The sequence below is a fragment of the Grus americana genome, chromosome 2 (genome assembly GCF_028858705.1).
Source record: "Grus americana isolate bGruAme1 chromosome 2, bGruAme1.mat, whole genome shotgun sequence".
NCBI lineage: Eukaryota > Metazoa > Chordata > Aves > Gruiformes > Gruidae > Grus > Grus americana.
In genome coordinates this window covers 125,140,051-125,167,569 of record NC_072853.1, presented here as the reverse complement: position 1 = coordinate 125,167,569, position 27,519 = coordinate 125,140,051, and the positions used below count along the sequence as shown (strand labels likewise).

The 27,519-nt window shown below is 40.0% G+C and overlaps 1 protein-coding gene across 10 annotated transcripts in view; it reads left to right on the top strand.

The window, feature by feature from the left end:
- RBMS3 (RNA binding motif single stranded interacting protein 3) overlaps positions 1–27,519 on the top strand; it is a 720,759-nt gene that overhangs the window by 296,830 nt on the left and 396,410 nt on the right. The window contains exons 2-3 of one of the 10 annotated variants that reach the window (XM_054815910.1): positions 700–796; positions 1,740–1,867. The exons of the other annotated variants lie outside the window; for them this stretch is intronic. Of the exons in view, the coding sequence (XP_054671885.1) occupies positions 1,748–1,867 (120 nt within the window). The 5' untranslated portion in view covers positions 700–796; positions 1,740–1,747. The remainder of the gene's footprint in view (positions 1–699; positions 797–1,739; positions 1,868–27,519) is intronic. 10 annotated transcript variants of the gene reach the window in all.

Genomic DNA, 27,519 nt, shown 5'->3' with positions numbered 1-27,519 from the left:
GCTTCAGCCTGATCAGTTAAGGTAAGGGGGAACTTGAGACAGCAGTACCCATGTATGCTGAGCTGCTGTCTGGCTCAAAACAGCCTTTGTGCTTCTGAATTCTTATTAGAGACACTTAAGCTTTGGACTAGTGGTGCTATAGCTGTGTCGTGTTCCTAGTTATATCACAGGGCAGCTTTTGTCTCACAAGGAAACTGTTATCTTAATTCTTCTGCTTCTTGGAGTTTGTGGGACCTTTTGCTCTTACAGACTTCTAGGAAAGAGAGCTGAGACATGGCAAAGACGAAAGCAAGTGTCCTTGTCCTCCTCTTCACTCCCCTTACTGAGCTCTTCACTGTGGAGCTTGGCAGGTCCTGCGGGTAGTATGGTGTTTCTGGTCTGTAAAGTGATATACTTGAGAGCTTTGGGGAAAACCTTAAGTTATTCTTAGGGAGAAAGTAACTTTAAATTCCATTTTCCATGGAAAGAAATGAAGGTGGTGTGAGAAGTCTTGCTTCTATGGAGTTGAGCTCTTTTTTTCATACCTTTGCTGCCTGTCTCTTAATTTGAGGGGTACTGGCTACCTGTGACATTTATCATAATGGAATTTTTGTCCAGCAAAGCTGTGCTCTGAAAATGAGCAAGAAACAGAAGTGTAAATGTGCTCCCTTGCTGTTACCAGTGGACTTGCATGGACACGAATGAAGCTGTTTTTTCCAGCTACCTGAGGTTGGAGCAGTGCAACCCATTTGGCATCCTCTTTCTAACTCGTGACTGGGGAACAAGCTGACTAAAGCCCTGTCTGATGTGTATCTAGGTAAGTTCCAAAAACAGGTGCATCTTCATAGTCTCTCTTTAGTTGGAATATGAATTGCAGCTTTGTTTTCCACTTTTGGTTGCTACCGTTTGAATGCTTTCCCAGATGAAGCTAAAATAGCTGTGAAGTAGAAGCATATTCCCTTTTACTTCTTCCTGGACTTTTCCCCTCACCTAATCTTAGCTTTGTCCAGAGACAGAGCTGAGGGAAACATACATGGTAATGTAGTTCCTGGATTATCCTGGATTTGCAATAACCATGTACGCAGTAGGATTAGTGCTGTCAAGAACAAGTTTCAGCTCAAATGAATGTTAACTGAAGATGAAAATTGCTATGAAGAAAAAGAACTGTTGCTGCAAAGTCAAAACAACACATCCTTTCTGAAGCCTTTAGGAAAGCCCTTCTTGCGCAAAAAATCTTATGTGAATCAAAAAGATACCCGTTAATTCCTGTTATCCCTTCTCCATTTCACATTAGAAGATACCTTGGCTATGATGATCATCATCTTTTATTCTTTCCCTGCTGTCTTGACTGAACACAGAGTATGACTCCGACGTGGTCAGTTAGATTGTCATTTCAGTTGCTGAGAGGAGAGGTGCTTGTCTATGTCCAAAATCAAAAAGCAAAACATCCATCCACCTGAACTTAATGATTCACTGAGATCTCAGAGCAATGCTTTTTGTGCGAGCAGCTAACTTACTCAAACTGATGCTGATTTACTGAGTAAACCTGTCCTGGATGATACAAAGCTTACTGTATCTCTCAGCATTGCTTAATAGAAGGAAAACTCAGCAGAATGAAGACTTGACCCCTAAATCTATCTTCTTTTCTTTTTTTCTTTTTTTTTCTTTCTTTTTCCTTCTTTACACTCTAAGTCAGTTTGGTAGTTGACTAGTTTGCACCTTGAAAGACCAGTAATGTACCCTGTGGCCTCTCCGTTCAGGGTGAAGCATGAATCACAAGACTGGGCTGTATATCTTCATCTACTTCTTCAGACTCTGGAGAACAGTGTTACACTATTGGTGCTGGTTTGGAGCTGAAGTTCCTATCTGGATAACATCCCTGGATATGGTATGTTGAGCTTGCTGAGCTGGTCTGCTGCAATGAAATCCAGGACCAGATGAGTTGAAATGGATACTTGAATGAAATCATTATTACTCTCATAGACGCAGAAAAGTAGACATACAGTAATGGCTTAGACAAAATGCATTGTTTAAGACCATGTTAAATGAATTCCTCCAGGAGGCCTTGCGTTTTTATGGAGAATGCTGTCCAAGCGAGAAAGATCTGTTCTTCCTTAGTCCTACAGAGTAATTGAATATGATTTTGAAACTTCAGTGTGCTTCGTGTGTTGCTGTTCAGTTCAAATACCTGCAAAAATAAATAGTATACTACTTTTTCCATAAATAGACATGTTTAGAGGCCCTGTTCCTAATCAAATAGTTTTTGAGGCCCAATATTATACTCTGAAATCAGAGGAGTAGTCTTTTGAACTGACTCACATTTTTTCCACAGTAAATTTAAGAGATTTTCTTTTTTCTGTTAAACTTTAAAATGTAGTCCCACAGAACATTTAGGCTGTCAAGGCGGAGCAGTCACTTTGCCTAGAGTGACATAGGCCAAATGGCCTCAGGGTTAGTGATACAGAAATCCATCCGTTGTGTTTCTTTGTCATCAATCTGCTACCACTTCTGTGGGTGTGTGTCTAAGTTTTCTCTGTGTATTGTGCTTGTGGAGAGAAAACCATATACAGCTTGTCTCATTCAGGATATTTATATTCGAAGGAATATATTTTGGAGGAAGAGGTGGAAATTCTCTTTACAAAGGACCCTTGATCCCTAGAATCATGATTGATAGGAAAAAATGTGTCTGTATTTACTTCAAAATTGTCTTTCTTTGAACAAAAGATCCATAAGTACAACTTAGCTAAACAGATCAGGGAGGAGAGAGTTGTTTTCTGACTTGGTTGTTATTACTGAGAACGGATCCTCTGCGTTGCATATATTCAGAATGTTATAATTATTTAAAAAGTTACTTATGAGTTTTTCCCCAGCTTGTACTTGGAAATCAGATTGTGTTTCTGTGTGTGGGAAATGACCAAGAAATAGAGTATCCCATTTAAAAGTTTTGTAAACGTAATTAACATTCTTTAATTCTGGTTTCATACAAAGCACTGAATGTTTCTCTCATTTGCACGTGTGCAGGTGCAAAGACAGGCACACGTGCATGCGTTGCTTGTCAGGTCATCCATTTGTAGAGCTGAAAGCTGTCTTAATGGCTGCAGTCTACGATGTGCCTTTACCCTCTTTATTACCAAGATGTAGTTATAAATAAGGTATCAAATTTCCTGTTTGCCATTTTATTTTTCTCAATATATGAGCAAGTCTACACATTAGTTTTGATTTGTAGGGTTTCTTACACGTAGAAGTGATTTTTGGCAAGACTGTTTCTCTCCAGGATTCTCATAATATAATAATATATTATTTTGCATTACACAGAAATGTTTATTTTTAATCTCTGTTTTTGCTGCTCAGAATGATAGGTATTCAGTGAACTATTTGTGCGTGAGAAGGGCATGCTCAACACAGTATTTAAAGGTTTAGTTGCATTCTGAGGGGTTGCAGTCTGAACAGTGGCAGTGTTGCATGATACTAAAGATGTGCCTGGTGTAAACCTTCATTTTCCTCTGAGACTATGATGCTGTTGGATAAGTAGTGTAGCATATTAGCACAACTGCCTCTTGCCATGCTAGAGTAGTATTCCAATTTTAGCTTAGCCTTAACTGATCTTAAATCTTTATCTTGTCTTCAGTGCAAAGATACTATATAAATAGGCACAGCTGAATGGCGCGAGGAAGGTTGAGTCGCAGTCCCCAGCGTGGCTGAGTCTCGTTACGATGGTTAAGAATTGTCATGAGAGTAAAACCTTGAGGCTCGAAAGGCAATATGTTTGTAGGCCTGGTAAAAAAGCATGCGTTGTCATTGACCTGACGTCGCGTTTACTGATGTCTCATTGTGCTGGAGAGGAAGGCCTCCGTATCCTGTTAGCCATCTCCTGAACGCTGTTCTGTTCCTTCCCCTCCCCCACTGCCAGTGATCCTTACGAGAAGATAAAAGGCTAGGTTGTAGGTTTGGTTTGGTTTGTGTGGTGGTTTTGGTTTTTTCTTTTCCTCCCCCCCCCCCCCGCCCCCCCATGGGATCCTAAAAGTGTGGTATCCAACTCCTATTTGAGCCTCAGTGGAAATTGGCTGTCTGATTTCCATTCCAGCATAATACATCATGAATATTAAAACTCCTAAAAAATGCAGCTGTGCGTGCCTTTCTGCAAGTTCTACAACTCCTACAAAAGCAAAGCAGAAATTCGCTGAGGACTAAACAAAATACCTTCTTCCTTAGGAGGTGTTTTGGAGTACAGGTATCATGAACAGGTGGGGGCAAGGGTTCGCCAACTTGGTATTGCCGTTGGTGACGCTGGTGCTGGGAGGTGATGCTGGCACTGGGAGCAGCATCCAGACGTGCAGAAGAGATGTTTGGGCAGCAGTTGCATACTGCTCTGCAGAACCAGTGCAACGCTTTGGGGAAAAACATGATTCCTTTTTGAGTAAAGATGCAGTGGTTACAAATACCCAACCGTTTGTTAAGGGCCTCTGTGCTCTTTTTGGGTGGTAATTCGCATTTGAGCCAAACATAGAAACCCAGCAGTTTCTGTAGAGCTGCCTGCGGAGTGAGATGCCACACAAGTAGCCCCAGCAAAATCTGGCCTTCATTGCTAAGAATGGAACCAGGAACAAATGTTAAATTTTTAGTTTTCGACATGCATCTTCATCTATTAGTAAACAAAAATACAGCCATGGAAATTTGTATGTCTTCCGTATGAAATCTCTGCTTTTGTAACCGTTTTCCTCATACGGTAGAGCAAAGCTAACAAAAAAGGTACTTTCATGAAGGAAATGGTGTTTTTTCCTATTTAGCTTTCTGAAAGCAAACCCGAAATAAATAGTTGTGCAGCCAGAGTATGATTTGCAAACAGCATTAGAATAAAGATAATAAAGGAGAATGACATTTCACTATAAGAACTCAGTTTAGTTGCATCAATCTTAATGCAGTGTTACCTTTTCTGCATTTGTAAAAGTAAAGGAATAAAGTGATAGTGGCCTTAAAACCTAGATATTGCAATGTAGACAGCTGCCAGCAGAATCCAGTCTTCATTAAGAAAGCAACTTTTAGTATTGCAATAAATTATTTTTTAATTAAAGACTTTTCTGTATCTTTATCCTTCTTGGTCCCAAGAAATTGCTACGTTAGTGGTTCTGAAATGCAGGGCATATGAATAATGCAGCTTTACAAATAAGAAATGTGTGCAAGAAAAGTCATTACATTCCAGTATCAGTCTGTTACTGAATGTTGATTTAAGCAAGTGGATGCTGTTCCATCCATTTGTTTTGAATTCCTGTAGTTTTAGTTTGTAAACTTTTTGGAGCAGAGACATCTTATTTTGAGCTTGTGCAGGGAGCAGGATTTTGGCTTGGATTTGTCAGTACTGCTAGGGAAAAAAACCACCATCAAAAATACGTTTTTTAATGGAGAGGAAAAATCACCAAAAGTGTGAGAAATAATGCAAATTAGAAGCAGAATTTGAACATACCGTATTTCAAATCCTGTTTGGGCTTTGGTCCATCCAGCTCAAATGGTAGGTGGAAACAGCAGTGAAAAATAGCTAAGAAAAAATTTTATGAACTTTCTCTAAGCACATTATAAAGATACAAATAGAATGAATATAGTAAAGTAAGACAGCATGATTTTAGAGTGTATTGAAAGTAAGAAGTAATCAAATGGGATTACTCAATGGCTGGTATTAAACAACCGTTAATATCATTCTTAACCACCTACCAGTATGATTTGATCAAGAGTTTGGTTGGTTTTTTTACTGTCTGTGCTCATTTGATTTAATTAAAGTTGTAGTATAATATCAAAATACCTGTAACTTAGGTAGGGGATTGGTTTTTTTAATTGGAAAAAAGATAAAGAAAATCCTATTGATTTGCTAAAGTAAATTTGGATGTTATTTTCAATCAATAACTTTTAAAGAAACTTTAGATCTATTCTTGTGCAATCTAAAAGTTCAGTAAATATATACTGTTGCTTGTGTTTTAGGGCTGAGTTTTCCTTCCCTGAGACTTCCTTGTAGAAGAAAAATAGTTAACAGAGGATGACATATCTCTTCTGTGCATTTCTGCAGCAGGAACAGAATTCCTGCCTTACCCTATTGCAGTCTTTCCACTGCTTTCAAAGGGATTTGGATCAGACCCATAAATCTCTGCTCACTTCTGTAGGCTATTTGAAAGCTTTGCTATAGAATCAGATTTCTTCCATCCTATTGAATTCGTAGGATTCACAGTATTTGACTGAAGAAAATGTTCCGGCAAACTAGTTCACCTGGGGGGTCATTATCTGCTTCTCATTAGAGAGGGCAGGGGAGGAAGAGTCGTGAGCATCAGCGGTGGTACCCAGAGCGAAGCTGCTTACACCTTTTCTGTGACTGTGGAAGGCGGTGTCCCTGCCCCAAACCAGGAGCCCATGTGCCTGTAAAAGGCAGGAATGTTTCTCTCCATCACTGCCACATCCTTGAAATTTTGTCTCTGCCAGAGCTCCCAGCTCCATATTAGGTATGGCTAAGCTCGTCGGGTCGAAGGGCAGCATTAGCAAACATGTTAGTACTGAGGTCCATTTTCCAACTTTCGGAAGTTCTTTCCTTATCAGTGCCTCGGTTTTCCTTCATGTATTCCCTCGGTAATAGAGAAGTTGTGGTCTGAAAGTGAAGGAATCTGCCCCTATTCGTACCAGGTTGTTTTTAATTTCTCTTTTTGCTAATGTATCCTTTGTCAAAGCAAGTGAGATAAATTTGCCATTGTGCACGTGGTTTTAAAATGGTTCAATGAAATTCTTTCTCAATTCTAAAAATATATTGCTGGCTTTTTACGTAGTATACCGTCTTTAACCGTGATTCTTATCCGGGCCTCAAAGCACGTAGAGCTGGATTTTCAAAATCAAAGGTGCCTGACTATGGCATTCCTCATGCTGGCCAGTACCTGATCACAAGCAATACCTTCTGCAACAGGTGTATCAGATACAGCTGCCCAGAGATACCACGGAGGTCTGAGGTGTATGTGTTCAGGATTTAAGAAATGCCTTAGTGCGTGGCCCAGTTGTCAGCATCTGGCTTTAATTCTCCTGTAGGAACTGTTCTGCTGTCCTAATAAAGGGGAATTAAAGTGAGAATGGAGCTAGTATTTAAAAACTGACTTTAGGTTGGCTGCTGAGTGGAAGAAATACCCATGTGTTTGAAATAAAATTTAGGGGAAACATTATCAAAGGTTTTTAAGATGACTGTACATCTTCCTCTAGCCCCATCATACAATAATTAGGAAAGATTCTGTGTGGAGTGAATGGGGGTTACTCCATGAGAATCGGGGGTGGTGGTGGAGGGGTACTTTTGTCTCCTATAACGCGTCCCCTCTTATCACCTTCAATTATTCTTTTTGTAGCTATACAACAGTGGGAAAGGATTTTCCTTACATTAAAGCAGGGCTCGCTCTTTAACTCTTCACTCCCACTGATACTTCATCCTGTGAGGTTTTATTTCTAGCTATCAGTGGCGATGTCGAGCAGTTCTTTGAGAGCATTTTGTGAGGGCTGCCTTAATACACAGGTTGATGTTGTTCCAAAATGTTGTGGACACATGTGGTTTTGCTTATATATCACATAAGTGAAGTTATAACAAGGTTTGACCGTGGATAAATGAAGACTTCTGTGGTCTCTTGTAATTTGTGAATTTGTCTAATCGGTATTGCAAACATCTTGCTCGTGATGGGTCTACAGCGCAGTTTAGTGAAATATTAATAGCCCTAAGAAAAGAAAAAAAAAATCAGAATTTCTTCTTCCAAATATCAAACAATTTGTGTCTGTCCTGAGTTAGGGTATTTTTTTCTAATTTGTTTTGTGTGTTCACCCGTGAGACTACACAGGAACTCTGGTCCTATAGCCTCATAGTAAAAGTAGTTTTATTGGAAAGGAACATTAAGGTCTTCCTCTATGTAGTCAGTTTGGGGGAAAGTTTTGAGGTAGTGTGTGGATGGTAAGTGTGCAAATCACACTTTTTTGCAGGATTATAAAAGCTGAAAGAGAAATTAATTCAGTATGGCGTGTTGCTTTTTAATTTGTGACTCTTGAAGCATTGGTCTGTAACATCAGACAGCACAAAATCAGCATTCTTAAACTTATTCTACTGCAAATCTAAACAATTTCAGAATTGACATAGAAAATGTACATATAGTGACTCACTGGAAGGGGTAGGAGCCTTTGTCCTCCAAATTTGAATTTATTTTTTGCAGTTGTGGATAATACATACACTGGAGAGACCTAAAGTCTTTTTCTCTTTTTTTTTTTTCCTTTAACACCTTTTGATTGAGAATGTGAAGTGCCACAATACCTGTTACCTTCATATAATTGTTCCTTTTACACATCTAGCAAATGCATCCCATCAGATTCGATTTTTCATTTACATATTGTGTCCTCTCTTGTGAAATTCCTTTGAGTTTAGGTATGTTACTGGGACTGCGACGGGGTAAAGGGGAGGAGAATGAAGCCCAAAGTCATAGGGCTCCATTCAGATAGGTCCGACTTGAAATCTCTTTGCTGGTGGTGATTTCTGTCTTTCCTAGGAAACTGTTTTCTTCTTTGAGCTGCTATTCTTCTTATTAAAGTCCCTTGATGACGAATATACTGCATGCTGAATTGAAGCTCAAGTTTCCCTTGGCGATGTTTTCCTTCCTGGCTGGTCCGTTACCAAAGACTTAAGCAAAGTTGCGTGTCTCGCGGCATCGAGTGGTGTCTGGATGTGAGCTGTCGGCATGTGAATAACGATGCTGTTCAGTGCCACACAAATAATCAGCAACTGACTTTGTCCCCCACATCCAGCCCCGCCAGAAGTTCTCCTCGCCCTCCTCAGGCCTCTGCCAGGAGGATGAGCGCTTTCTAACCCTTACTGAGTCTGAGCGTGTCACACCCCAAAGCACATGGGGTTGGAGGTAGGTGAGAGCTTTGCTTTGCTTCATCTTGGGCGTCAGGCTAATTGCAAAGGGGTTACTAAAATGCTGTGCCAGGTGGGATTTGCTAGGTCCTCGCCACATGTGAGCCTGAGAGTTTGGCATGAAATTCTGCAGTAATACGGGGATGTCCTTAAATAGCACTGCAGAGCCTTATAAATTAAGGATTTGTTTAGTCTTTCATTGTTCTAAGGAATCTGCAATTATAGCATTGGTTTGTGCATGAATGTATATTATTAAACCATTTTTTAAAAATGCATAATGCTTGGAGAGCGGTGTTTTGCAAAGTTGAAACTTGGCATTATAAATTCATTCTTTAGCGTTTGAGTGAAACATGAGGAAAGAGCGCAAGTCTGTTGGAAGTTAACTCCTCGTGGTCCTTCTTTCAGCTGAGTAACGGGGTGCCTTCCTGCCCTTCTGTGATAACTTAAAGTATTTTCTTGCTTTTAAAGATTTTGTTGAAATCCTCTGGACACCCCTTCCAACCAATCAGTCCATCCCCAAGTCCCTGCACAGCATCAAGTAGAAATTCCTAACAGATCCCCTTTTATGCTGAAGTTTGCAGGCACCTCATAAATGCTAAGCCTGAGCCAACATGAAGTCCTCTGTCTCTTGGGATTAATGAGCACTCTTCAAGGGGGGGGGGAATGAAAAAGAAAAGAAAAGCCCAGACTACTCATTTTTCAAGCTCGCCTCATACACCTTTGCCTTTTCAACATTTCTTATTATAAGCAAACTTTTAATTTAAAATCAAAGTAAATTTTCTAGTTAGTCACATTGGTTTTTAGAAAAATATCCTAATCTTAGTGGAAAGGAGTCTGATCCCTTAAAATGATGATATGTAAAGAACACATTGGGGTCTTTGATTTTTGCTTTGAATTTTTGAGACATCTAGGTACATTTGGTTTCTCTTCCCAGGCTTTTATGTACAACGTGAGGGCTGGAAGTATGCTTTAGGAAGTGAAAGTTGACATTCTTAGATGGTCATTTGTTTGGAGGAGCTAGGGTTTTAAATAAAACATCAAATATGAGAAAATCAGAAGAATTGTCAATGTTGTCATTACCTGAATACGGTTCAGATCGGCAGTGTTGAAAAGTTGTCATCTGATGGTTACAAGATGGCCTGTGACACAGAGCAGTTTTCTCAGAGACAGGTGTGTATTAGGTTGATGTAACAAAATTGCTACCTGCAGAAAGATAGGCAGAGCTGTACTTTCATTCCTCATATTAACTTCACCTGCAATGAGGCTAGGAGACCATGGTAATTGTGAGGGTAGGAAATACTGAGCTATTACTCTGGGGAGAAAAGAGCCTGCATGTGCTGAGAACAAACCAAGCTAATACTTGCCCTGGATTTTAGCATTGTTATAAACTAAAAACATGTACAAGTGTGGTTTTGCTAGAGTCTCCTTCGGAGGCTTCATTCCCCTTTCGGACCGTTACATCAGTTCCATGAGAAAACGTAAGTCCAGGTTTTGGGTTTTTTTTAATTTATTTTTTGTTTGTGTGTGCACATTGGTTGGAAAAAAGAAACTTGACCTGCCAGTGTGAGTCAGAAGAAGTTTCGGTGTGTGCTTAGGCAGAAGGATGTCTAGCACTTGGCTGAGGCTGACTCGACAGAAGAGCTTTTAATTCCTGTGCAAGTACACGGAGACCTGGCACCCGCTTCCAAGGGCAGCTGGGGTCGGCGTTACCACACACACGATCACAGATTGTTCCTCTCGCGTAGCACAGGAATATTTGCAATCTGTTCAAAACTTACCGATTTCCGCTTGTAATTGGACAATGCACTCAGGCATGTGCACGCTCCTAAACCCCGTTCCTGTTGTAGGTGAGTGCCTCATAAAAGCGTAGGGAGTACAACTAAGCCCCATTGGAAGCGGCACACGGGGTGGGTGAAGCATCTCAAATCCCGCAGTCAGCCTGGAAGGATCCTGAATTTGAATTCAAAGCGCAGGAGATTTGGCCCAGAGCTTCAATCAAAGAACTGTTCTCTTTGTCTCTTGCAGTCTTTCGTTTTCAAAGATGTTCCTGTTTAAATGTATCTTGACCACGTACAGGTGACCTGTGAGGAGCAGGAAATAATCAGAAAGCGCCGAGATGTTCTGTTATGCTTTATTTCAAAGCCCTGACCTGTGCAGGATGCCTTCTGAATCTCTCTGACCGGCTCCTCTCATTTCTGAGCCCTCTATGGCAGATCTTTTGTCATGGGTTTCCGTAAGTGAGCATAGAGAGGCCGTTGGCAAACCTTATGCCCTTTTAATATCTGCTTGAATGCATCTAAAGCAAATCAGGGAAATAATATTTATGTAGCATGGTCATGAAATCATTAGCAAGCTGGCTGGCAAATTAGAATTTTTAAAAAAGGGAAATTTAATTAAGTAATGACATAGTTGTAGTGCAATTTCATATCTTCCTCCTAGACAAGCATTCATTATAAGCTTGAGTAAATATTAGATATTTATCACACAGGATGTTAAATATTTAAATTTTCCTGTAACAGATATATATTCCTACCTGGTAGGCTGCTGCTCAATATTGAATTAGAAGAACAAGTTTCTCTTGTTTTCTTGCTTGGGTGTGAACTTGTAATGTACAAGCATTTAATTCATTAAAAGTAAGATTTTGCTATTGTAATTTTGTAGTTAAGTGGCTACTACAGTCTTTAAGGCTTTTATTTCAAAGAATCTTGTGACAGCCTGGTCCTGAAAAGTCTGGTCAGTGGCAACCAGCACCTGCAGCTGGTACTAGAGAGTAAAGGCACGTAAAGTGTTCTGTTGGCTTTCATGGGACATCTCCCATATTGGGATTTGGCATAAAGGCTTTTCTGGAGCGGGATGTTAAATCAAGCATGCTGTGAGCTCTCTTTGGCCAAACCAGCCATGGTCTTTCTCACGAGTATCTGTACATCCCAGCTACCACAGCATTACGTGGCAAGCTTATGCAGTGAGTACTTGGGTGACACACGCAGGTCCAGCTCCAGGCTGGGAGTAAATTTTGCTTGGGTAAATTTTCTAAGGCTCCAGATGTGTCGTCTCTCCCTCTGTTTATGTTACATTATCCCTTCCATCATTTTCTAATCTCTAGGAAAGAAGCTTCAGGTGGTTCCTACAGTTCTTACTCATGAAGGAGTTGGTCCAGGGAAACTGGAGTTAACACATTGCTCCTTGATTAGCAGCAGATCTTCGTAAAAACTGAGATCTAGAGTCTTGTGACTACAAGTGTGCTTGGGACAGCAAAAGACTGTGGAGGCAGAAGGAAATTTATTATTCTACCTTGTGTCTTGCTCGTAACTGTGCCACCAGCTGGAAGGGAGTTTGAGACATGCAGCATAAGAAACGGCTTATACTGAAACTAGACTGGCAAAGTAGAATCAATTGTGTTGCATGCGATGTCTTCAGCAAGGGTATTCTCATGTTGTGTCCCTGTTATCTTTTTTATTATTATTTCAGAAGACATACACCATCTATTTGTAATTTTGAATGCATTAGGAAGCAGTCAAAACAGTGACAGCTAGGTCAGAAAAACAGATGCGTTCCTCCATCATAATTGCATATGATAATCCTCTCCATTGTTGTTATTTTAAAGGAAATTATACTGATTTTAAATTAGTCTTTGATTTGTCTTCGGTGTGAGAGCCACAGCTGAGTTATCTTTGCCTTAGAATTGACAAAACTGCACTGTTTGTCATTCAGTCATTTAGTATCAGCCAAGCAAATGCAATGCTCTTCTGCGGCATAACTGTATAAATCAAAACCTAATATTTGCTACCACCTTTTAAAAAAGTTGCTGACATATTAGAGAGATGCTAAATGAGCCTTATTGATGTTTCATTCTAATTAAATACAAGGTAAATGCTCAGTAATTGCACCTTTCATTAAAATGTGAATGTGTGATTTGCAAGCTTCCCGGCGCTGCCCTTTAAAAATCATCTGAAAATATTTTGGTCTGGTGGCATTAAGTCACTATAGCTTAACAATGTATTGGTAACTTAATAAGCTGCTGGCATTTGTTTTGGAGAAATTGTCCTTCGCACGCAAAGCTGTCAGGCTGCTTGACTATGTAATTCTTCATGTGAAATAATACGATAAGGTTCCTGGTATCGGATTGAACGCTTTACCGCGACCAGCGCTTGGGATCTCTCTGTGTGGATTGGCATTGCTTCACAGCAGAAACATCGTTTGACGACAAACACCCCAATTTCTTTACATCCATCTATCTCATTTACAAGGTAGCCTGCCTACTTTTGGCTGTGCCCTGAGGTCTGAGTAGTCGCATGTCGGGAAATGGAACAGGTGCCCCAGTTATTTTTGGTGGTGTTGAAATGGATAAATGTTGAACTTGCGCTGTCAGTGCTGCAGGTGTGTTTATGCCTCTACGAAAGCCCGACATGTGCCGTTTTGTGAGAGGAGAAGATAGGGAAAATTTACATTCTTGCCTGCTTTAAATTAGAACCCGTATTAACGATTTAGACTATTGTGTTATGAGAGCATCGATTTCATCTGTTCCAATGATTCCTTTTAATGAAATTGTTCAAGGCTCAGTTCACCACAGAGGAGAGGCTGTTCTCTGCATTATTGGAGCCAAGTTAAGGTCACAGATCTTGGCTCTTCCATCATGAGAATCATTCAATAGAAAACATGGATGGGCCAGAGAACAATTTTCAGCTAATTCCATGATTGCTTTGAAAGCAGTGGTGAAAAGCACAGGAGTTAATGAGTCTCTCCATTACTTACCCATTCTACCTAACTCAGCAAGCCAAATAAAAAAAAAAACCAAAACCAAAAAACAACCCTGACTTTTAACTGAAACTATTTTTTAAACTGTCCCCAAAATAGACCTGTTTCAGCTGAGGAGGAAGGCTTGCCTCTCGTGAGAGGAAAGATCAAATGGCTGAAAGACTGACTCTCCTGCTTTCTGTTCTCCTGTTTGTCAGTGGCCTTGAGGAAGTCACTTTATTTCTGTCTTCTCATTTGAAAAGATAATATTTTTCTACTTTGTGAGGATTCTGACTTCGCAGTGTTTGAGCTGCCTGAGAAAACACAAATGCAATTAACTATGAAGTATTCCTGTTGGCCAGCACAATTAAAATAGTCTTTCCTGTTCCTTAATGTACTTGTTATATGGTTAAAAAAAACCAAACAAAACACCACCACCGAAACACACCAGATAACCAAGCAACCAAAAAAAAGTCGGTCCAGATCTTCTGTGTCTTCATATGATGTGTCTGGCATACAGTTCTTCAAGAAAAAAGCCAGGCAATCAGGGAAGAGCTACACAAGTACATGAGTTATAATGAAAACCAGTAACTAAAATGTAATGGAAACAATTTTAATCCTGTTGTGCATATGTGTGTATTAAATTGGAAATGTGCTGCTATACACAACATAATAATTACATATGTAACATGTTTTGCTATATGTATGGATATAAATATGTAATGTAATATAGTCAGTATCTATAACTACTATAAAAAAGCATGCAGGCATGTGTGTGCTTGTGTACTAGTATACAGATTAAAATTTAGTAGATAGAAAAATAATTGGATAGGTACAATAATGTATTTACAGTTCAGGATGCCCTTGGGTAACACTTCCCACTTCAAAGGTGTTTTCCTAGGTTACTGCCCGGTAAGTATCTTTATGGTGGCAGACTCAGAAAGCCTGTCTTCTAGGGCATCCTTTGTGCATTCCCTAGATAGCATTGATAGAAAGCTAATTTCCTTGTTTTCATGTAAACAAGGAAAGCTGCAATTCAGAGTGTTTTTGTCTGGCACAGAAGAGACAAATGATAGTAATAATACCTAGCTCTTATAGCACACCTCAAACCATTTGGTCAAACTATGAATCAGGCGCTATCAGGGAACACCAATTCCTTATGTGTTATCATGGTGTGAGTCCTGAATGCTCCCCAGGTTTTGAAGGACTGTTGCATTGTGTCCAAGGATGAAAACAGTCACTCAAAATTTAGGGCTTGCATAAGGTGGAAGAGACAAGAAAATAACCCAGGATTATATGCTTTGAGAAACATGCTTTCAGCTGATGCAATTCATTTCCGAACATACCTGAGTTGTGGTCTCACTTTATTATGCTATGGACGTGGGTGGAATTTGAAGATCCCTTTCTGCATAGCAGAGCTGGGCTGTAATCCTGACTCGCATCTCCAGTCACAGCCCTGGCAGGAACATGGGCAGCGGTAGCTGTTCTGGCTTGGTGGTCATAGCTGGGACAGGAGAACTCAGGTGGGCTCATCTCACGGTCCTGTCTTCCCTTCTCCAGTGTTTCTGCAGCAGCTTACTGCTTTCTTAAGATTTGTCTGTCTCTTGATCTGTTCTGATGAGAAAAGGGTCACTACAAAAATTCCTCTGGGAAATATACCAAAATGTTGGGAAAGCACAGAAAAGAAATCTGCGTTTTTAAACTCTGGCTTGTGTTCAGCTCTGAAGATTTGAAGTGATCATCGTCCCCTTGCACGCACTTCACTTTCAGGAACGTGCGGTTTTAACAGTCGGTGGGAATGACTGGAGGGGAAAAAATACCAGGAAGGAGGGAGAGAACTCCTGGACCAGATTTTGTATCTCAACTGCACCATCACTGACGTGAATGCGATTTCTAGTCTCCTCGTTTGGTCTTTATAAGTGATGTGTGACTTCTGCTTAAGCTGCTCTGCATTTTTTCCCCTGATACTTCCAGACTCTGCGATGCAAAGAGGTCAGCTCTGCAAGGAGGAGCTGACGTGATGAGATGCAAGTCCTGAAAATCCTTTTTAGTGATAGCGGGCAGGAAAAACCCCTTTCATTAGGGTCAAGTGTAAGACTAGAGCCTATGTGGGCTCACGATTACCGAGTGTTCCCTAGAAATAACTCAAGGGCAGTGGTGGGGAAAATAAAGCTTTACCAATCTGGATTGCCATTCACCTCCCCTACCTTAAACTTGGCTTGTTGAAGTAGAGCAAAAAGACTGCTTAAACTTTGTGGATGATCATACATTGCCTGGCTATGTAGTCCTGTGTTTGAGTCAGCCTAAAACGTTAGTGAATGAGCCAGGCAAATATACAGAGTAATGTATTTTGCAGAATTTACAGGTAACAAAGTCTTCAGTTGTTGATGCATGACCATAAAGAGGAGCTGAATGCTATATGCTTGTTTTAATCAGACCTGCTGAACTGCAAGAAGTGACTTACTGTTATTTCGTTTTTGAAGAAAGTTAACCCTACATCATAATAGTTGTTTTCCTTATACCACAGTTTGTCAACCAAACTATGCACACATTAAAACATTCTCTAGATAACAATAGAAATAGACATAACAATAAAGGTCTGTGAGTGTCTGCATGTGCATTTCTGTATTAGATACATAAGGAACATATTGTTTAGGATTGCTGAAAATTAAGATAAATATGACCACAGGATCATGCTTACCCTCACTGTTGGTAATTGACTGTCTAATAGTGGTAATGAGACTTACGCTCATTTACACCCTGATTCTTGGAATTAACTGTTCCTGGCAGTACTAAACTCCCATAGTCCCCACTAATTTAGAGATCTAGAAGATGCTCAGTTTGGCTAACCTTGGTTCCAGGTGCTCTGTGAACTTAGTCCTTGTAGAGTATACTGTAAATAAGTTGACTCCGCATAACCTAGATATATACTTTAGTTTTATAAATTTGTGACTTGTATGGCATCAATTCTACAAGTTCTGTAATGCTAAATTATCTGAGGAGAAAAATAATTATAGGACAAAGAAAGTGTCCAGTGATATTGGAAATGGGAGGGGGAAAGAACAGTGGAGTTTAAGGAACAAGTCAAGTCTGCCTGATCATTGAGAAGTAATCTATCTCAGTAGAATTTTGCACTGTGGAAATACAGCAATAGTTGCTTTGTTAAAAGCTCATAACTGTAACTCATTCAATTAAGCTATTACGTATACACTTGCGTATGCACATGTGTGGATGTGATGGGAAGCACAAAATGCAGTAGTTTATAGCAGGAATCTGCACATGCGCAGGTTTAAGACAGGGCAACCACAGCTGGGCAGAAACCAATTTCTGATTTTTTCCGGTGAAGTAATTTTTTGGATCTGATTTCACAGGTCCTATTCTTAGTTAAAAGCTACTTCCAGGGGCTACTACATGGCCACTTGGGTTTTGTACATGTGGTTTTTTCATATTTGCATAAAGATTGTGGCATGCAGAGAGACTTGGAGAAAGATTTCTGAGGTGGAAATGCATTTCTAATGAAATTGGCTCTATTTTCATTTCTTTGCTTGGAAGTTTATCAACTTGCCCTCTGTATCCGGCGCTTCTCAAGTGGAAAGGGAAACACCTTTATATATAAAGTGTACAGATCTTTGTTATCTTACATTGCCTTGCTGAGACTCAAATTTTAACCAGAAATACATTTTTTAGAATTACTACAGCTCTGTAAAATAGTCAACTATTTAGTTTTTTCTTAGTAGGCAAATATTTAATTCTTCCTAAATACACAAAGAGGTAATGTATGGGGAATTGAATTGCATGAACATGACTTATATGATCATCAAAGACAAATTTTTTTTTGTTAAAATCCTGATTTATTGAAACTATCTTGCATTGAATAAACTGTTTAATGATGCATACATTTAATTCCCTTTTTCAATCTTGTATTTATTGGCTTTGCTGTGCTAGCCTGTGTTATGCTCTCAGCAATGCTGCTTGCTTATTGTGCTTTTTTGGTGTTCTTCCACCAGCTCTAAAATTCATATAGTTCATCCAAAATGGTAATTAGAAAAGAAAAGGCTGTGATCAGCATTACTTGAACATGAGATGTTAAAATTAGAAATGATACAAAAGTCTTCTGATTCATCATATCAGGTGGCTTTTTTTTCCCCTCTCCTGTTTATTGAGAGGGGAGAGAAGTCTACCCTCTTTATTTCAAGGCCCAGCCTGGCTGATTCCAGCATTTACACGTGAAGGACATTTCAAAGGGACCAATTCTCACAGTTACTACAGGGGAAAAGAAGGGAATAGAGGCTAATGAAACTTTGCAGTAAAGGAAGGCAAAATGGAAATGGAAGGGATACGTAGGCTGTTGCTGTTCCATAAAAGAGAGTTGCAATGGAAATCCATGGTGGGTAAAGTGGTTTGATGACATAAAAAGCAAGAGTCATTTTCTTTGAGACAGATCGTCAGCTGAGTGAAATAGCTTTACCCAGACCTGCCTGATTTAAACCAGGACAGGACCTGTACTTTGAACTTGTATCTCTGATCTTCAGGGAAAAATTCTTTTCCATCGCTGAAAAAACCAAACCAGAAATCTAACTCTATTATGGGGAAAGTCAAAAGACTTTAATATTTTGCTGGCAAACATTTTAGCAATGTTTATAAACTATATATAGATTCTTGAGTCATATTTCTTAAATAATTGCTAGGCACAATTTCAGTCTACAAGAACTTATAAAAGGTAGTATGAAATTGGAGTAGGGATGAATTCCTTACAAATGAAGTTGCCAAAATGCAATGCTTAGACCATTTTACTGTATGCATTTAAATTAAAATTTTAGCTTAGAACCTTACCGTAAAGCACAACATAGCATCACTCATAAAATAAAGTTTGATAACAAGCTTTTAAGAATACATCTTATAAATCTGTTGGATTACACCAGTAATGTTTATGTAGAAAATATGTTCCAATACAGCCCAGACTTCTAGGAGACAGAGTTTGTCTGCATGTTACTTTGCATGGGTAATGCTTTGACTTCATTATTAGTTGTCTGATGATACTGATGTTCTCAAACTGCTGAATAGATTCAGTGCATTATAAAATGCCTTCCTGTGGGAAATTCAAAGAACTTAGATTCAGCCTTGATTATTGTTTTCACTGCTTACTCTATGAATGAAAATAGACATTGCAGATCTGTATAAAAGTTGTAGAAATCCCTAGAGTTTGACCTTATGCGTAATTGTTTTCTCCCTTTCAGTTGCCTGGTGCCATTCAGGTGCGAACTGATTTTACATACCAGCATTGTCAAGCATCAGACATTACTGTTAAATAAGTCATCAGAAATTTGGTGACAAAAATAAGCTGCCTCTTGTTTTACAAACCCCAAATGCTTGGTATTTTGGCAAGAGAACAGCTTTCTGTATGGCAGACTGTCCTTTCCTGTGCATGTTATTTTTATTTCTTAAGCACCTGTAACACCAAGCAAAATACTGTACAACAGCAACTGGAGGGTGCTTTTTAAGCTCAAATGAGATGGAGCTTCTTGTGTGGCTGCAAATGCCATGCTGGGGCAGGCCAGGGCAAATCCACACCTAGCTCCATCAGGAATACTAGCATGGTGTACTAGATTTTATTGATAGCCGATCAGCTGGAATTATCTGGAGGAATGCTCTGCCATTGCATAGTGAGACCACGAGAACAGTTAAGGCATTTGGGAAGCAGTATTTTTATACAATAATTTTCTTATGATCCAGAATAGAGCCTAGCCAATATGGCTCTAGCTGTATTTTATGTCTTCCTGTAGGATATATATATATACCTATCCATCTCATTTCCAAAAAGCTAATAATGAAAGAATATTCATGATGATTCTATTTTTTTTTTTCCTCTCCTTGCTTGCTGACGCCTACCCCACCCTCCCGATAAAAAGCTTCCAAGGGAGTATTTCAGTAAATAAAATGACAACACCCAACTCTAATATGATAGCCTTTCCTATAGTGAGCTGCCAATCATTCCAGTCTTATATTTGATGACCAAAAAAACTGATCTTGGTGTAAATGCTGAAGGCTGGCATATTGGTAAGAGCTAGTACTACAACCTGCACCTCATATGTGGACTGAGTAACTCCCGAGTCTCAGAGCGTCTCACCGAGTGGTTTGTTCTGGGCGGTACTGGTGAAGCACATCACTTGAGTAACATCAGCATTGGAACGGAGCGGTAACAATGACAGCATCAAATATAGGAGAGGGTGTCGTGTCTTTTCCTTTTGCTCTCTGTTAGTTGATCTTTCTGCTTCATTTTCTCAGCATCACCTGCAGCGCCCTTGTTTTGGGTGATGCAGGGTGTGATACACTGCTCTGTTTCTTGCCTACCGTCCTCTGGTTTGAGTATCACACGTGACCAATTCATGCTAAAAGGAGTTTGGCCCTGAAGATAGCTGCTCCTGCTCCTCTCGCGTCTCTGCTCTACTCTATTTAGTTCTCAGGCTGAAGGAGAGATGGGCTAATGCTGTACCAGAGACAGAGTGCGGTATATTCACCTCCGCGCTTCTGGCAGAAGATACTTGTTGCAGGGAAGGGCTTCAAAGGTTTCACGTTTCTAGGAGCTTAGTGTGTTGCTCCCAGCCACCTCTGCGTAAGGAAGCCGAAATGCCCTCCCGGGTTAGGCCAGGGGCCCCACGAGCTCAGTGCGGCACCTCTGATCTGATGGTGGCATGAGCGTGAGCCTGGCCTGCTCCTCAGGTATTCCGCCAGCATCCGCAGCTGTTAGATCTGGCACCAGAGAGGGGACGTCTCTGCCCATCGCTTTTTCGTGTCTGCTCACGGATTTGCTGTCCAATTGTTTCTGACCCCTTTTACAACCTGCTCGTGCCACCTGCCACCCCGGTCTCTGGAGCTCTCAGGAGCTTGCTACTCTAGCGTGGAGTTCTCTTTTATATGTTTTAAATTGATTATTTGCTAGTTTCAACTGTTGTCTGCTGTTTTGTAGCACGATGGGATTTGGGGAGTAGCAGTTCTGCATTTACCTTATCCACTCTCCACATGGTTTTTGTAAACCTCGCTCTTACTACTGCCCACCCCCCCCGCCAGCCATCCCCTCTCCAGATTCAACTGTCTCAGCCTAATTTTTAGCCTCTCATGATAAGGGGCAAGCTGCTTGCCCAAATGGTAGGCAAAAGTTCTGACTAAGGCTGTTTGGTTTGTTTTTTGGTGGGGGTTTTTTTTATTTTAACCTGGTTGTGTAAAATTTAGGCATCCCAAGCTCTGGTCCTAAGGGACTGGAATAAGTGGCCTGTTTCTCAAACTGCTAACACCCCAGTAGTTCCTGTGCAATGATTAGAAACTGCTGAATCTTCAGCAATTTTAAAAATTAGGCCAAGGATTTAGTTGCCTGAGGGTGGTATTTTCGAAAGAGTAGGGGTTAGGCCAACACAAAGTGCTTGTAAGCACCTTGCTTCAGTGGCACATTTAAGCCTGTGACTTTACAAAAGCTAATACTTTTCTTGAAAGGATAGTTATTTAGCCCTGTAGAGGGGCGGATAGGATTTATGGAAGCTGAAGTGGGAAAGAAAATGCGAGGTATGCATACTTTCAGGTGCTGTATTGTTCGAAATGTTAGCTTTAGAGAAATATTTCTGAGAAGACGTGGAGAGCGGCCAGTCTGGGAGTTTAATAACATGGTTTTGATCTGTAAATGTTATTATGCCATGGTTAAAAGGTAACTATATTTTTCTTGTCCAGTAATCACTACTGGCTTAACTGCAGTGTATTTCCTTTCAGGACTGTGTGGTTGGTTATAGCAGAAATGAGCTATTGACTGGAATCTTATCATTTATCTAGACTTCTTTTGGTTATTTGAAATGTGCCTGAGAGGTAATAGGTGGCGATTTGCATTCTTTTGTTCTGTGAATTTTACCTGACAGTCTTGTCTACAGGCTCTTTTGTAAGGTTTAAAGAAACGCCAGGGATGGGAGGAAAAAAGCTGAGCAAAATCCTGACCTTACTGGGACGTGTTTTTGCCGCATCAAAATTCTGCCAATTTAGAAAGGGTGTGCTGAAGCAAATGCAGAATCAGGAAGGAGCACAGCTCATCACAGAGGAAAAAGGAAAGGAATAAATTCTCACAGCAAGTTTTCTTTGGTTGTTTTGCTTTTCTGCTATACTTCCATTTAAACCAATGTTTCCTCTGTTACTTTTATGAGAATTCGAATGAAAGACATAAAAATTCCTGTCTTCCTAAGACAGGACTTCCAGGACAGGTTTTCTTTTTTTTTTTTTTCCCCCCCTATGTGCATATGAAAATTCAGAGCATGTTCTTTAAATTATTTGAAGTGACCATCTGTATGAAGACCGGCCTATAATGGAAACTCCTAACATGTAGTTTAGCTATTTAAAAGGGTATTGGGTAAAAAAAATGTATGGCAACAGGATCTCATTAACAAAACAGATTTGATTTGAAGCCCTGATGCAGCTGTTGACAGCATAATTAAAATGATTAATTTGGAGTAGAACTTTGAACTAATTTGAAAAAATGGCTATGATCTTGACCATACATCTGACCAGTGTTAGGCAGGTACATAGAAATACTAAAAGGAAGAAAATCCTAAAGAAGTGTTTTCAGCTGAAGAAGGGAAGGCTTTGTCTCAGATTCATGGTTTTTTGGTAGTTTGTTGTTGGGTTTTTTTAGACATCAAATATTTCCTGACAAAAAATGAGGAAGATAAGAATAAAAAAAAGGAAACAAAACCTAACCTAAACATATGAACAAAAGCAATTACGTATGATTGCTTTCCTAAACCTTTAGGGATTTCTGCAAGTGCCATATTGTCACAAGGAATCATATTCAAAATCATAATTAAGGCACTAAATATTGTTTGCATTTAATTCCATCTATTTTCCTCATCTGAAATGCAACTAACTACATGTTGTTTGATGAATATATATGTGTTTTTACATATATATATATATACACACACATATATAGAAATGTAAAAAAAAAAGAAAAAAAATATGTTTCTCTTTCTCCCTGTCTGGATCACGGTGGGAATTTCAGTTAATGCCTGGGGCAAAGTGCCCTGCAAGGATGTTTGGAATTCCTTTGCTCCCCATAAAGGAGATCTTTGGAATCTGTAAGAAGGTTAGAAAATATGTGGTTGTTCTATAACAATTGGCTTAACTTCTATTAGTTTCTTTTATTTTCCTGTTATAATAATTAAATATATTTTTTATGCTTTAATTATATCCTAAAATAAGAGCTGGGCTGCATTTTCTATTTCTTAAACAGGCTGAAGTAGTTGACATTAACAGTGGGACAGATTATGGCACATGCTGTGTTCTCATGGCTGCTGCTATATATGTGCATTTAAGCTTATATGTCTAAGCTTTCCTTTTGATTGGAGGTTTTATATCTCAGCATTTAATTGCTGAAAACTTTAACATGGGTAATATTGATTGTTCACATGAACTGGGTTTTGCAGTTTATGTGGTATTAACTTAGTCGAGCGTTTATTTTTATATTGCTTCCCACCTTTGTGTAGGCAGAGTTTATAGGGCTGTAAGGTGCGGAGAGAAAATTAAAACTGGACAGAAGTTTAGGTAGAGAAAGTGTTCAATTCCATAGTCTCTTAATGTTTGTATATTAGAAGTGCATGTGTGTTTAGAGTAAATGTTTAATGTTAGAAGGATAGTTTGTTCAAAATTTGGAGCTTGAGGACTAGCTTGTCATTTTTATTTCTCTCCTTTTGGGCTTCTAGCTTCATAATTGCTTTTCTTTACTACTACTACTTATGGTAAAGATAAAACGCTTTATTGTAGAGGAACCAAACGTTTTGCTTTGTAAACACAAAACCGCGCATACACTCTTCCTGCAAAAGTATTCTTGACACCGGTGCTTGTCCCATCTGCACGGGTGTCAAGGCACGGCTGGTCCATATGCGTAACATCCTTTTCTGTTAAAAGGCGCGTAGAAGTTGCCAAAGCGAGCGTGCGATGCTGTATTGCACGCTCCCGGTTTTCCTAGTCCTTCTGCCTGGGATTGAGGCCTGATGTACTGTGCATGCAAGCAGCTTTCTTTGCTAAACGTTCTGCGTCCTGTATCTATTGCATGGTACCGCCGTAGTGATGGTAACCCATGTATTTTCTGACAGGCTAAATACCTGCTTAAAGCATGTTAGTTTTTCTTTACACGTTAAACCCCAAAAGCAAAATCCCGCCAACAACAAAAAAACCCAACCCCAAACCACCCAGATTTCTTGAACAAATGACGTGCTTTTTTTTTTTAATCGTGGACTGACCTTTGGAGTTAAGCGCCTCTGTGGTGTATAAATAAGTGGTGACCGATTACTCTTGGGAAGAAGGAAGTTTGATGAATCACAGGAAATAGTAAATTATGTGGATTCCACATGATTCCCAAGGTTGAAACAACTTCTTTTTCTCTTCACCCCCTTGCACAGGGGCCCTAAAATGTCACCGGTTTGATGGGATGGTAGGCTCCAGTTACTTCTGGAGGGCACGGTGGGGGGAGTGAGGAAGGGAAAGCAGAAGATTTCACAGTTTTTATTGCACTTTGTAGGTTAAATTTCCTCTCTTTCTTTTCTCCCTGGAGAGTGGAGAAAAACAATTGTGGTGTGCTAAAATTGTTCAAAAGCATACCAGCTATTTGGGGACAGCAAGTGATGAAAGCGGGGCCTTTAAAGAAGAAAAAAAAAAAGTGTATGAGGCATGGCTGCAGTGCTGATAACGGATTAAGTTTTACTCCACAGGTCTCCCATGATTTGAAGTTTCAACATAACCATGAAGTGGTAGTAATATAAATAGTTAGGGTGGGGAAGGCTGCAAATACTAATAGCAGATAGACTCCAGGATGTGAGAGCAAATGTGGAAACGGGGCCTTTCCTGGCCTACTCTGTCTCTGTCTCTTCGCTGCTATTCTCTCGGCTTCCTTGTCAATTAAACTAATTGGCGCTGAAGATATTTCCCTAAAGGAGATCTCATACTAGGGCATTTCAGGCAAAATCATTTGCAAGACTTTTAATCTAGTCAGGATATATTAATAGTATGCAGGGGTTTTTTATGCGTGAAGGGAATGCTCTGAAATTGCTACATTGTTCATGGTCCATATAGCTAGACAAAACACTCGGCACTTACTGTCTCCAGAAAATGAAAGTTAATTTATACAGCGTAGCAACATGCTTTGTTGTGGAGCCACATTAATATAATATAGTTTTGAGTCACAGGAATTTTTACTATTTAATTTGGTCTTTTCCATAACAAAAGTAACTTTTTAATGTAAAAGGAAGAATTTCCCTTCCATTTCCTTCCCCTCTTTTTTTTTTTTTTGGTTTGCTGTTTGTACGTTGTACATCAGGAGGTCTGCAACCTTTATTTTACTTGAATGTCTGATATCTGCATTGTGCCACTAAAGGTTTTCATTTTGCATTTGCCCTACAATAGAATTTATTTGTGGTGTATGGTGATAAAGTATGTTGGAAAGGGTGCGAGAATGGTGCTAAAAGTGGTGTATCTAGCTGGAATTTAGCACACCTTTGGGAGAGCTCATTTGAAAAAAACCAAACTTCTAAATTACAGTCAATTAATTTTTTAGATGAACCTTTGAAGTCTGATTTAGTAACAGAATTTCATTGTTTGTTTATCCTCAAAGACATAAATGGCTATTTTCTAATAATAGCATTAGCTTACAAATATGACTGTGCTTGCCAGAGGTGAACTCTGCTCGGAAAGGCCTCTGTGCCTAAGAGAGTGCCTCGCTGTGATCAAAGACAGCTGTAGGATGAATACCACTTCTTAATTTTAAATGTTTCTTGCTGTTGGTGTGTATTCCTTAGTCCCAAGGATGTATGTGATGCTTTATAAAACAATGAGATGGAGTCCATATTCCGCAGAGCGTGCCGTGGCTGTGCTCGTGCAAACCTGTCGTGCGTTTGCTCTCGGGCTTATCCACGTGAAGGGCTCCAGTAAAGGCTTTTAGTTTTAGCGTTGACCATGTGGCTGGAAGCTGGATAAATGGGTTTCAGTCACTGCGTGAGCAGCGTTGTGAGAGCATTGCGGCTTTCCACCAGGTAAATGCCTGGGACAAATGTGGTTCTGTTCTCGGTTCAGGCATCTTTGGGGCACCTTCCACAGGTCTGCTGCAAGGCTTTCATACTGCCACACCTCTGGGATAAGGCAGAAAGGAGCTAATGTGGAGACTGGCATCTTGGTCTAAAATGTGAAAGATGCCACAACTTTAACTCACTGGCAGGACCGGGATTTCAGACTGTTTGAGCATGGCTCTCAGGGAAGACTGCAGTTCCCACCTGGGTGACTTCCCAAGAGCACTGGAGGGCTGACCTGACAACACAGCACTTTCCCCTCTAGATGAGGTACTTGGGGTAGGCGCCTCCAGGGTTGAGGCACACTGAAACTGCTCTGAAAAGCCGGTGGGTAATTACGGCAATCCTACATCGCTGTCGTTTTCTAGACTTCAACTGCAAGTTACCTGTGAGCAGTTGAAGTCTAGGAAACAACAGCGATGTAGGATTGCCGTAATTACCCACCGGCTTTTCAGAAGCTCATTCGTACTTGAGTGCTACCACCACTTTGGGACATCTACCCCAAGTCATGTAGAAGGTGGCCAAAAGGAGAGCTGGAGGACTGGGACAAGGAGTGAGGCGCATTACCTGCAGAGCTGGATGCATGCAGGGCTTTCAAATCTGTTAATGAGTTGAAAAATTGGCTGAAAAATTGATTTGCATTGAACCAAATATATCTAAAGCTTTCCGTCTTAATTAATGATTCTTTGTCCTTTAATGTAAGGGTGCTTAGGTCATAAACCCCACCTTTTCTGCTTGAGCATCCTGTGTGTTGCTCACTCTTGTGTTTAAGTTTTTAATACTTAAACAATGTCAACTTAAAGTGAACTGTTGAAAAGTTTACTGAAAAATGTGGAGGAAAAACCTTACTATTTTATACATTAAATATTTTCAGTTAACATAATAGCTGAAACTTTTTTCTTTCACTGAAACTGTTATCTGAGTTTGAACCATGGATAGTTTCTGTTTGTATTTCAAAATACAAAATACATTTTCCACTGTATTTAGTATTGATTTCCTCCCCTTTCCCCAACCTAGCTGCAAGTGTTATGTGCTTATTTTTATTTGGATTTGCAGGTACATGATTAGCTTTCTACAAACTGTGACTCAACTTAATCCAAGGTCAGTTCAGTTTTCAGGCTTGCTGGGGTGCTCAGCAGGCATTTGAACCAATTTTTGTTGTGACTGACCACTTGGAGAGAGTTGCAGGCAAAGCTGGGTGTGAAGTTACAGAATACTACTTCTTCCAAGCTTTTTCCACTCAAGTACCTACTAATTTCAATAACATTATATAAGCATTTCTGAGGTGTATAGTGAATTTTCAGTTGAGAGAGAGGAAGACTCTCCTCAGTGTAGTCGCTAACACCTTTTTTTTTTTTTGGGGGGGGGGGGGTGTCACCTGGGGAGAGGATGATCACAATGCAGTTTCCAGGTGCTTTCCAAGTTGGCTGTGGGCCCCAGTTTCTGGGTTTCCCACACCCAAACCAACATGTTTTCCATCTCTTATATTGGTTCTGTTTTGTAGAATTAATATGAATTCATTCAAGAGGGACTGGCTGTCTGACTGCATGGATCAGGCGCTTACCATGGCACATGCAGCAGAACAACCTCTTTTTGAATCCTTCCATTCGTTTGAGGAGTCTGGAAAAGAGCTTTATTCCAGGGTGGAACGTCTGGTCAGTGACTGAGAGGGAAAGGATCTGGTGGAGGAAGGGCATGAGTTAGGCTTTCATGCTAAAACCTCCCCAAATATAGACATGAATTAGCAATGCCTTTTTTCTTTTAATGTGAATAGACAGGATATCTATAAAATGTGGAGGAGAAAGAGAAGAG